At 50.4% G+C, this 11,926-nt stretch overlaps 1 protein-coding gene and 1 long non-coding RNA gene across 2 annotated transcripts; one reads left to right on the top strand and one right to left on the bottom strand.

Moving 5' to 3' along the window:
* Positions 1-4,438: 4,438 nt before the first annotated feature.
* LOC148002867 (uncharacterized) lies at positions 4,439-8,419 on the top strand. The gene is made up of 3 exons (XR_015631611.1): positions 4,439-4,561; positions 7,159-7,256; positions 7,402-8,419. It is a non-coding gene; the product is annotated as an uncharacterized LOC148002867 (long non-coding RNA).
* A 686-nt stretch (positions 8,420-9,105) lies between these two features.
* Il13 (interleukin 13) lies at positions 9,106-11,667 on the bottom strand. The gene is made up of 4 exons (NM_053828.1): positions 11,524-11,667; positions 10,238-10,291; positions 9,563-9,667; positions 9,106-9,245 (listed from the first exon to the last, which is right to left on the bottom strand). Exons 1-4 carry the CDS (start codon positions 11,665-11,667, stop codon positions 9,153-9,155), a joined length of 396 nt encoding a protein of 131 aa, NP_446280.1. The 3' UTR covers positions 9,106-9,152.
* Positions 11,668-11,926: the final 259 nt, after the last annotated feature.

Genomic DNA, 11,926 nt, shown 5'->3' on the forward strand with positions numbered 1-11,926 from the left:
CAGGCAAGAGGCAGCATGTGGAAGGCCCAGCGTGGTGTCTGTGAAGCCCTAGAGAAAGTGAAGGGTGTCAGAAAGGGAGAGCAGACAGACAGGGGCAGTTAGAATCTGCAGTTTTCTTGAGAGTGGTCAGAGTGGGAGGGTGGGAAGGAGCCCCATGGCTTTGAGCAGCTTAGTAGTATCAATGTCAGAGTTAAGACCTGGAGTCAGGGTTCCAGTGAGGTGACTCAGTCGATCAAAATCTGATGACCTGAGTTTAATCCCCAGGGCCCACACAGAGGAAGGGGTAGAGTAGCTGACTCCCTTCCTTTGACTTCCACACACATCTATACAGACACATGTGCACACACATTACACATACATGCATATATGCATGTGCATCTATGTACACATGCATATATACACAGCTATACACATATCTACATATATGCATGTATGTATAGATCTATATGTGCATACATATATACACATTTATATGCACATGCATATGCACACACATCTATATGCACATGCATATGCACACACATCTATACACACATGCATAGGCACACACATTTATACACACATACATTTGCATACATATCTATACACACATGCATATGCACACATATTATACTCACATGCATATGCACACACATGCAAAGAGAGACTTGGAGTCAACCATCTCTAAACCTGCTCCAGACACCTTTCTGAGTGGCTTTGGGAAAGGCATTCTGTCTGGGTATCCCAGTAAAACTGGCTGACAGTAGAAAAGGAATGTGAGAGAGTCATGTGTGGTATTAAGTGTCAAGTGTTGGTGTGGTATCTGGCGCATTAGAAAAAAAATTTAAGCATTCAACATTTGAAAGAAAAACATAAAACAACCCCAAACCGAGCTGTGATCAAAACCAGCAACAGTGGTGGCAGTAGCAGATCACTGCTCATGTCGAATGCACCCTGGGCTGAGGGAGGACTCAGCTGCAGGTGACCCAGGTTTCTGGCCCAGGGAGCTTCTGGCCATTCTGGGAGATAGAAGGTGTGAGATACAGTCGGAGGTCAGCATTGGTGAGCTGAGGGGTCACTGTGGCTCTGAACATGGAGGCATTTCCACAGACAGAGTTATACTGGGTTGAGAGAGGCAAGGGGGATGGGAAGTGACCCACTACCCACCAGTAATACTGGGAGAGAGATAGGCGGCCTGACCAGGAGCCCAGCACAGGCAGGGTCAGAACCCCAGGGAGTGAGTGTCTCAAGAGGCAGAAGTGAGGGTCACGATCACCGTGGCCCGTGGGAGGTGACAAGAGATAAGGGTGATGAATTGACAAAATGGTGACATCAGCAAAGTGGCTTCTCTGTGCAGTGTGAATGGCGGTAAGAGGACCTCAATGATGTAGTCCCTGTGCTGTGGCCTTAGGGAGGCCAGGCTGTGCTATGCTCCAGGGAGGACCATGGAGTCCACAATTCAGCCTTGATGGTGTCCTGGAGTTCAGGTTCTGAGCCCACGCATGGTGCACACAGACCTCGCCGGCTGCATCAAGCCCACCTGGATGCTGGGTCTGGTCATTGTCAGTAAGGAGCGTAGAGATGAGACAAAATCGGCCCTCACACGCTAACCACTGAGGCCGAGTAATGGATGCCTCAGGGGCACTTTTGTAGATATTTGACATTTTTATAATAAATCTCGTAGAGGGTGGGGAGGTTTCTCGGCAGTTAAGCGTGTGTTCTGTGCTTGCGGGGGCCCAGTTAGGTTCCCAGCACCCACATCAGATGACGTTCCACCACCTGTAACTCCAGCTCCGGGAATCTGATGCCCTCTGCTGGCCTCCTGGGAGCATTGCACACACATACATTTTAAAAATGTAAAGATTTAAAAAAAAACAAAACTGATTTCGGCTGATTTTGGGGGCAGGGCATGGTGGCTCACACCTTTAATACCAGTACCTGGGTGGCAGAGGTAGGAGGATCTCTGAGTTCAAGGCCAGCCTGGTCTACAGAGCAAACTCCAGGACAGCCAGGACTACATTATCTCAAAACAAACAAACAATCTTAGAAACAAACAAAACAAAACCAAAAAAGTTGATATGGTGCTCAGAGGTAGAACACATGGCTATGAGCGAAGATCCGTAGAATAGCGTGTGTGTGTGAGGTAATAAATTTAAATACAGGGCCGGGAAGATGTCTTTAGGGTAAGAGAGCTTGCTGACCAAGCATGAGGACCTGAGTTCAGAAGCCCAGCACCCACATAAAAAAAGCCAACATGGGGGGCTGGAGAGATGGCTCAGTGGTTAAGAGCACTGGTTGCTCTTCCAGAGGACCTGGGTTCAATTCCCAGCAACCACATGATGGCTCACAACCATCTGTAATGAGATCTGATGCCCTCTTCTGGTGTGTCTGAAGACAGTGACAGTGTACATATATAAATAAAATAAATCTTAAAAAAAAAAAAAAAGCCAACATGGCCTCACATGCATCTGTAACCCCCTCACTGTGGAGAATGGGGACAGGAGAATGACTGGGTTTGCTGGCTGCCAGCCTAGCCCCAGGCTCTGTGAAAGACACTGTCTTCAAAAGAGGGGGACATGTGACAGTCTCATCTACCTCTACATGCTGCACACAGACATTCGCCCCCCACACAAACGTAGAAATCATAGAACTGCATGTATGTATTAACATGCAGTAGATATCTCATCCATGTTTACTTTATTTAATATAAAGTGTAAATATATAATTTGCACATATATTGCACACACATACACCTCTCCAGAGTTAGACGTCTCTCACCCCTCTACCGCCATCCTCTCCCTCCTGAGTCTACAGGAGCCTGGAAAGCAGTCTCCGTGGCTCTGCCCTTTGCGGCTCTAGCTGCTAGAATGGCTCTACCAAAATTTGATTGAGATATGGCCTGGATCTTTCTCGAAGCCCTCAAACTCCTGTTCCTCCCACCTCCACCTCCTGAGTGCCAGAGTTAGGCCTCATGTGCGTCTGTCTGGTCAAGACTTGGGCCATTCCGGTATTCGCATCTGATGCTTTGCTCTTCCTAATGCAGTGAGCTGTTCTCACACAGACTATCCAGTCAGCCAGACCTCTGCTTTCACCCATCTCATGAGTGAGGTGCTCTTGACTTCCTGTGCTCTGTCCCAACCACTGGCCGGCTTCTCTCCTCTGTGGCTTCCCAGGTGCCTGACACCTCTGTGCTATTGCTCTGCTCTGCTGTCTCACTGTGTGACTTGCTGTGCTCAGGAACCATATCAGAGGTACCTGGTAAGGCTGCAGCGAATCCTTGCTGATGGATGGATGCATGGATAGATGGGTGGGTGATGGGTGGGTGGATGGATAGATAGATAGATGATAGATAGATAGATAGATAGATAGATAGATAGATAGATAGATAGATAGATAGATAGATAGATGGAGCTCTGCCTCAGAGCGGCACCTGAGTCTTGGCCCAAGCATCAAGTTCTGCAATCAGGAGCGCCATGGGACTTAAAGCCAGAGTTGATTTAACCGTGAGTTCGTGCCCTGAGTCTTTGGCTGCATGTCTGCCTATGTCTTCAAACCATGATCACAGACATAGAGAGGACCCCGCCAATGTACGTGCACTAGAGAAGAGAGTGTGTGGCCTTGGGCTCCTCTGTTCCCTGAGGTGCCAGGGACGCTCTCGTGTGAGATAGAGATAGATAGATAGATAGATAGATAGATAGATAGATAGATAGATAGATAGATAGATAGATGATAGATAGATGATAGATAGATGATGGATAGATAGATAGATAGATAGATAGATAGATAGATAGATAGATAATAGCAGTTGAAGTCAGCAGCTACTCTCATTTGTCCTCAGGGCCGTATGTCACTGCAGCCTCAGACTCAGAGCTGATGAGCGGTCCCCTGGCACATCTTCCACCTGTGTCTTTTCTTCCCACAGAGGATCTGAAGACCTGGAGGCCCAAGAGAGGAGATGGCGCTTCTGGCTGGGCTACTACTGTGTCTTCCCAGACTGAATCCTTTCCTGGAAGCGCTGAGGGTCCTGAGATGCTGTCCTGTCTCCAGCCCAAGTCCTGATCTGTCCCTTCTATGGACCTCAAGAATGCGCTGCTTTTCTATATTAAGTCTGGTTTTGGCCCTGGCCAAGCTAGGGGATGGATGTACATTCACTGTACAAGAGTGCGCAGCGGGGATGAGAACATGGAGGAGTAAATAGATGAGAAATTGCTTTTCCTTCCCCGATATTCCTGGAACTCCTTAAGAGTGGGTCCAAGTACGGCCGGGGATCAGAGATCTACAGGTCTAGGTGGCCGGTGGCAGGAGACACCAGAGCTGCTGCCCCACGAAGGCTGTGGCCACGAAGGCACGAGAGCTGCAGGAAGAGCAGCGCAGCCCCCACGCACTGGTCCACTATGCTGCTCAGAGCGGAGATGACGACGTTTGCTATATTTAATTTTGCTGCCTGCGTCACCTCTGACCACACAGCAGCCCAGACAGGGCAGGGCTGGGGGCGTTTCTTAGGTCCTCTGTGAGGGGATCACTTTCCACTCAAGATGGCACTATGGAGGGGGAGGAAGAGAGAACAACAGAAAGTGAGGTCGTAAGTAGAAAATTGCTTCTGGGATTTCGAGTGGCTTCGTCATGGGGCCCTCCCTGGCTGCCGAGAAATCAGTTGATCTGGGAAAGTTCGTTGCAAGCCATGCGCTCTGTCGCTTTTGGGTGGAGCCGAGAATTGAATGAAGATAATGAGGCCTCGTGACTTTTAGTTTTCACAGTGACAGAGGGCAGTGTTGGGGAGGGTGACTGTGGACACAGCCCTAGGCCTGACCAGCCTAAAGTGCGGGACCACACAACCAGGGTTTCCCACCCAGGATGCTCGGCCTGGTGCATGGCCAGCTACCTGCCACCATCTCAGAAGAGAGAAGCAAAGCAGAGCCTGGTGCCCACTGACGTGGTACTCGCGGGGAAAGCGCGGCTGTAGCGTAAATGTTACAGTGGATGACTTGATTAGCCCCATCCTCCTAGTTGTCCTCAGACAGTGGGGCAGACATAGGCCTAGTCCTTTGCGCAACTCCTCTCCATACTGAGCACCTCAGGGACTGGCCTCAGAGAAACCCCTGAAGTGACTGTGTTTTCAACACCTTGCCTGAGTAGCAGAAGTGTTTGTTTGCTGTGGCATTCAACGGAAACTGATTCTCATTTCTCACCTGAGCCCCCCCCTCCCGCCCCCATCCCTCTCACCTTCAGCGAAACCTCCTGAGCCTGGGGTGCAAAGGGGCAGCTCATCCTACGCCCTGACCAGCTCTGTCTCCTGCTCACCAGGGGCTCTCAGTTCTCCTCAGCTCCCCTGTCTCTGGCCTTACTGAGAGTTTCCTTTGCATATGGGAGAAAGTACCCGGGAGCTTTCGAGGTGTCCTATGGTCCCTCTAGGACCCAGAGTCAAGGTGATGCTTCAAAGTTAAATTTCTCCTGCTTCTTCCTCCTGCTTTTGCCCCCACTGAGTCACTCCCTTGCTCTCAGCTTTAGTAGCATTGCCTTGTGACAATGTAAGGCATCCTTTGTCCTTGAGGGTCCCAGGGCTCCTTATTGAGGACCACAGGTCCTCCGCCTCTGACCGAGGCACAGTGTGAAGGATTAGAGTTGTGGACAGGATGAGGATATGACTAGCTGTGGACCCCTAGTGGTGAGACCTGGAATGACTCCACACGCACCTTGCAGAGTGAAGGCTCCCTTAAGAACTGGACTGGAAGAGAGCCCTCCTTCATTAAAAAAACAAAACCGTGCATGTGTCTGTGTGTACACAAACGTTTAAGTGTATATGCACCTGTGTTACTCCGTACCGTACATGTGGATGGAGGTCAAAGGACAACTTTTGGTTCTTTTGACCTTTATTTTATTTTGAGATGGTTGGGGTGGGGTTCAAGACGGGGTTTCTGTATGTAGCAGCCTTGGATGTTCTGGAACTCACTTTGTAGATCAGGCTGCACCTCAAATTCACAGAGATCTGACTGCTTCTGCCTTCTGAGTGCTGGCACTAAAGGTGTGTGCCACCATGCCCGGTTGAGATTTTATTTTCTTATTTTACATGATTAGGTTTTGCTTGCATGTATACCTCTGTGCACCATGTGTGTGTAGTACCTGAGGAGGCCAGAAGAGGGCATCAGATCCTCTGGGACTAGAGTTAGAGTCAGTTTCGAGCTACCGTGTGGGTGAGGGCTAGGAATTAAACCTAGGCTCTCTGGAAGATCAGCCAGTGCTCTTAACTAGAAGGCTCTGAACTATCTCTCCAGCCCTGTCTCTCCCTCTTTTTTGAGGGCCAGCCGTCGCATTCCGGGCAATTCTGTCTTTATCTCCTGCCGTACTGTAAGAGTGCTGGCATTCTAGTTGCTCCCACTGTGTCTGACCAGGGATTGAATTTGGGTCATCAGACCTGTACAGAAAGTGTTTTTATCCTCTGAACCATCTCCCTTAGTTCAGCCAGACAGGCCAAAACCTTCATCAGTTAGAGGGGGCCTAGGTAAAGATGAAGCTATCATCTATGCACAGAAAATGATTCTGTTTTTAAGTGATATTGTTCTTGGGACCTGGCGGGGGGGGGGGTTCAGGGGGTAAAATGCTTACCGTGCAAGCATGAGGAGGAGGGCAGGAGGGTGCACACTTCAGTGCTGGGGAGGTAGAGGCTAAAAAATCTGTGGGGATTGTTGACCAGCCAGCATAACCTAACAAGGAACGTTCTAGACCAGTGAATGAGAGACATAGAAACACGGTGGATTGCTCCCAAGGAACAACACTCAAGGTTGTCCTCTAGCTTCTTATACAACACACACATACATGCACACAGACATACACATGCATACATGCTCACACACATGTTCACACATGTATACACACTCATACACACATGTACACACATGCACACACAGTCACACACACATACATCCACATGCATACACATGCACACACGTGTACATACATGGGCACACACACACACATCACCCTTTTTTAAAACAATAAACCAAGCTGGTCAGTGTGGCACACACCTTTCATACCAGCACTGGGGAGGCAGAGGCAGGTGAACGTGAGTTTGAGGCTGGCCTGGTTTACATATCAAGTTTCAGAATAGGCAGGGCCAGAAAGAAAAACCTTGTCTCAAAAACAAAACAAGAACAAAAAAGTCCATCTAATCTTTGATTTTAGACTATGGGTAGAGAAGGAGGCAAGAAGACCAGTGCTCCCCCCGTCTCTACAACAGTGCTCCCAGAGGGATGGAGGAGAGCATCTTCTTCCCTACCTTCGTAAGTTCTGTCTCGTACCATGTCTTGCAGCCCTTAGTCTGGGTGGCTGGTGCTGTGCCAGCACAGATGGTCCTCAGAAAGTGCGACCTCTGGCAGAGCTGGGAGCCCGTCCTGCCCTGCTATACATGTCCCCTCTTTCGTGCAGAGTGGCCGACTCCCAGGGCTATGGCTTGGCCTCTTCTGTCTCTTCTTTGTTGGCAGTGAGGCAAGAAGGGAAGACTGATTCCCCATGAGTTGGCTAAGTTCCTGCTATGTCCTCTGGTGCTGTTTGGTTGGCTCGAGACTGTGAGTATTGGAATCTCAGATTCTGCCTGCCCCAGGAGGGTTTCTGCTGTCATTCAGAATTTGGTCCCTGACCCCACTCACACCTGCTGCAGAAGCCTCCTCTCCTTCTTGGTGGCCTCTTCTGCTTTGGGCTGCACCTCACAAGGACTCCAAGAGGCATCTTGTTATCCAGCACTCGCTTACTGATGCAGATGTTCCCACCGCTCCAGCTTGCAGGCCAGCAAGGGAGAGGCAGGCCACCTGCTCTGAGGTGCCGTCTCCATGGTCTTATCTGTCTACCCCAGTCTCCACATGTCTACCGATTCATCCCGGCTTACAAAGCAATGTGTGGGCTCCAGAAATTGAACAGCTTGTCCCTAGAAGCTAAGTCGTGAGTGTCTCATCACCAGGGGATATCCAAACAGGCAGTACACAGGAGAAGAACCGTGCATTTGGGCAGGTGACGTTTGAATGAGGAGGCAGAATGTGGCCTTTATTTCCTCCCATCCTGTGCCTTGGACCAGTCTCCTGTCCCCACCCGTGCCTCAGGCTATGTGCCTCCCAGGGTGGTAAGGGAGACCCGAGACTGTGTGGGTGGTGCAGACAAAGCTGGCCAGTTGTCAGGAGATACCCAAGAGGTTCCCCGCCTGCCCCAGACATCCCCTTGAACCCCAATTTCCTGGCCCAAACTCCCCCTGCTCACCAACAGTAGACAGGGGGCGTATCTCCTCGGTCTGCCACAGACCAGAGGCTTTGCTTTCCCTCAGCCCAGGCTTGCCCTTCCCTCCTCTCATCTCCTTTGAGCAGCCTGCCTCACACTGGGCTTCTCAGTTTGGAGCCCACAAGGCAGCATCCCCAAGGACCAAAAAAAAAAAAAAAAAAAAAAAAAAGACAGCAAACGCAGGCAGGCCTATCTGTCACCATCTTTATTTCCGGTTTCTAGTTTTGACAGTCAATGAAAAACTGGTTCAATGACAAACCTACCATCTCCCCCCCCCTCCTGCTGTCCTCCCCCCTGTTCCCCACACACTGAGTGTAACAGGCCATTCTCCCATATATTATTACCTCTTTGCTAAGCTATTTAATACTTTAAATATAAGAACAAAACAATAAGTTACTTCATGGCTGAGGGCTAGTTGCTGCCGTGGCAGACAGGAGTGTTGCTCTGGCCTTCCCTCCTGTCTCCTGCCTGGGATGAGACCTAGAGGCTCCAGTGAGGTAGCAGAATTGTGTGTACAGTAATATTACCAGGGACCCCAGAGCCCACTGCTTCAATGCTGGAGCCCCTAGGGCATAGGCAGCAAACCATTTCCCCACCCCACTACTAACAGACTCATTTAAATAACATACAACCATAATAAATAAGATGGAGACGAATGTGCTCAAGCTGCCGTCTGCCTCAGCTGACCAGGCCACAGGCTGGACTCACTGTCAGTTTGCTATAGGGATGGGGCAGGGGAATGGGTGGGACCTGTAGCACTAGGCAGGCAGTGCAGGCTGAGGTCAAAGCTGAGGCAACTTCGTCTCTCCCCAACCCTCCTCCCTGTCTCCCCCAAGCAATGTCTGATGTGAGAAAGGAAAATGAATCCACAACTGAGGTCCACAGCTGAGATGTCCAGGGCCGGTCTCCCCTCAGTGGCCATAGCGGAAAAGTTGCTTGGAGTAATTGAGCAGTTTTGATATAAACTGGGCTACTTCGATTTTGGTATCTGGGGGGCTGGAAGCCTGCAAAACAACCAAGAGGCCCATCCATTAGAGGGACGACGCCGAGATCAAGGACAGCTGGCATTCAACAGGGGCTTTCCAGGGACTGGTCCTTATGATGCTCCCAAAAGTCCCTACCAGGTGGGTTCTGGTTTTGCCTCTACTTTACAAATGTGGAAACTGAGGCTCAGGTAAAAGTTGGGAGCCCTTGAGCCCAAGCCATGTAACACCCTAAGTCTGGGTCCCTACTGCCACAGTGGTCCCGCTCCTGGGTGAACATGCACTTGGGATGCTCATCCAGGCCAGCAGGTGTGGGTTAGGGGTGGAACAGGCCTTACCACATCCGAGGCCTTTTGGTTACAGAGGCCATTCAATATCCTCTGGGTCCTGTGGATGGCATTGCAACTGGAGATGTTGGTCAGGGATTCCAGGGCTGCACAGAACTGTGGGGGAAGAGGGCAGATGTCGGGCCTGGCTCAGGTCACAGGAAGGCCATTGAACTGGCCGGGTGGGTACTGGTAGCAGGAGGAGCCTAAATTATGGGGAGTACAGGAGTAGCTCCTAGAGTGGAGGTTGGGTCTTGACCCCTTTGAGAACCACATATCAAATATCTTGCATATAATATTTACTTTATGATCCAGAACAGCAGCAAAATTACAGTTACGGTGTAGCAATGAAGCAAGCTTATGGTTGGGGGTCATCGAGGCATGAGGAACTGTCTTCAAGGGTCACAGCATTAGAAAGGTTGAGACATGCTGTTCTAGATTTTGCTTTTTTAATTGATTTCTGTGAGGCAGGATATCTTTCTGTAGCCTAAGCTAGCCAGGAACTCATATAGTCCCGGCTGGCCTCAAACTCATGGTAATCCTCCTGCCTCAATCTCTAATGTCCTGATATGCCAGGCATACCTATCTTTGAAGGTGTTTTTGGAAAGCCTTAGTTACATGCGTAGGGCTTAGAGAAAAGAAGCCGAGAGCTGCCGCCACATCCCCTCCTCAGCCCAGGTTCCTTACCCCGCCAGCTGTCAGGTCCACGCTCCATACCATGCTGCTGTTGCACAGGGAAGTCTGAGGAAGCAAAAAGACCATGAGTAGAATGGTAGCAGGTGTCACAGGTAGCACAGCCAGGCCAGGCCCATAAGCACCCCTAGTGTCGCGTAGAGTCTGGCTTGACAACCCCTTAAGATCCTACACTCCAGGGTCTGGTCTGCACGAGGAGTTAGGGCAAGAATTAGAGTCCTGGAGCTGAGAGAGGGAGACTGAGTGGCTTTTGGCAGGGGAATTGCCTTATTTGAAGCTTGCCACAGTCTGGACAGGAGGATGGGGGTCTACAGAGAAGGCCAGAGAGGCTGCTGTTGACCTAGTCAAGTCAGATGTGAGGCCTAATGTACCACTTTTCTCAGAATAGGACACTATGTTAGGGACACACACACACACACACACACACACACACACACACACACACACACGGCCTCAGGTGATTCCTGGAAGGCTTGAGTCTGACATTAACCTCCCTGGACCTCACAAAGTGAAACCACCACGCCTGCCTCTGGGGGTCTGATTAGGGATAACACAGCACCCAGGGCCAGGCTCAGCAATCCATGTTCAGATGCTGTGAACTCCTTTGCAGGCAGGGAGAGGAGTTGGTGTTACAGTGTCCTCCTGTCCCACTGACTGAAATCGTGATGGGGACATGGGGTAGGAAATCCAGTTGGACGTGGCATGGGAAATCTAGTTGGCAGACGCCAAAATTGCAGGAAGCTGCTGACCTTCCCGTTTTCCTCTGTGGAAGAGTCCTGATCTGGTAGAAGTGGGGCTAGGCCCCGAGTGACTCTGCCAACCCACGCAAGTTCCATTGGTTAGCCTTGGCCACGCCATTTTGAGAAAACCCTCCATTTTGGATAAGCAGTGGCCACTGACTCCTGCAGACCCTGATACTGACTAGCCAGTCATTATCAGATCCGATAAGGATCACCTGTCCCTCTTGCTCGACATTCTTTGGTGACCCCTAGCAGCTTTGGACCAACATCCCCAACCTTTCCTATAACTATCCCTAGCCTATGAGCAGTCTGAGAGCTGTCTGGCTTCCCCATCCAGAGACCTGTCCTCCACTGGTTTTCTTAGATTAAACCTGTCCTGTTGTGAAGGTCTGTTTTTGGGGACTCTTCACCACTGCACCCCCAAGTTAGCTGCTCTTCATTTTTGAGCCGGGGACTGGAGCTTGTGTCATCGTTCACACAGGCCCAGACCCAGCCTGCTCATGACCTCTTCCGGGGAAGGGGTGTGTGTGTGCTACTCACCTTCTGGTCTTGTGTGATGTTGCTCAGCTCCTCGATAAGCTCCCTGAGGGCCACAGGGGGAGATGTGGATCTCCGCACTGGCCCTGGGGTGGCAAGACCACCAAGGCAAGCGAGAGCCAGGACTGCAGTCACCCAGAGTGCCATGAAGCCCAGAGTCAGTGAGAGAACCAGGGAGCTGTAGAACTGTGGGCTGGCCTAGGCTGCTGGCTTGTGGCCTTAGCCTGTTGAAGCAGCTTTTATAAACCAAAATGATGACGCCTCACCCCTGGGCTCTGCTTTGTTGGGCATTATCTGAAAACCACATCTTTACTCATCTTAAATTTTTTTTTTTTCTTTTTTGGAAAATCCAGTGCCCTCTAAAGGAAAGAGTCTGATTTAGTGGATTTATTGAGAAGGGTCTGGG

Source organism: Rattus norvegicus, chromosome 10 (genome assembly GCF_021556685.1).
Source record: "Rattus norvegicus strain SHRSP/BbbUtx chromosome 10, alternate assembly SHRSP_T2T, whole genome shotgun sequence".
Taxonomy (NCBI): domain Eukaryota; kingdom Metazoa; phylum Chordata; class Mammalia; order Rodentia; family Muridae; genus Rattus; species Rattus norvegicus.

Coding starts and splice junctions, on each gene's coding strand:
- Il13 (NM_053828.1), bottom strand. CDS start 11,667: ATGGCACTCTGGGTGACTGCAGTCCTGGCTCTCGCTTGCCTTGGTGGT. Junction 10,292..11,523: donor ACATCACACAAGACCAGAAG/GTGAGTAGCACA, acceptor TTGCTTCCTCAG/ACTTCCCTGTGCAACAGCAG. Junction 9,668..10,237: donor TGGACCTGACAGCTGGCGGG/GTAAGGAACCTG, acceptor CTTCCCCCACAG/TTCTGTGCAGCCCTGGAATC.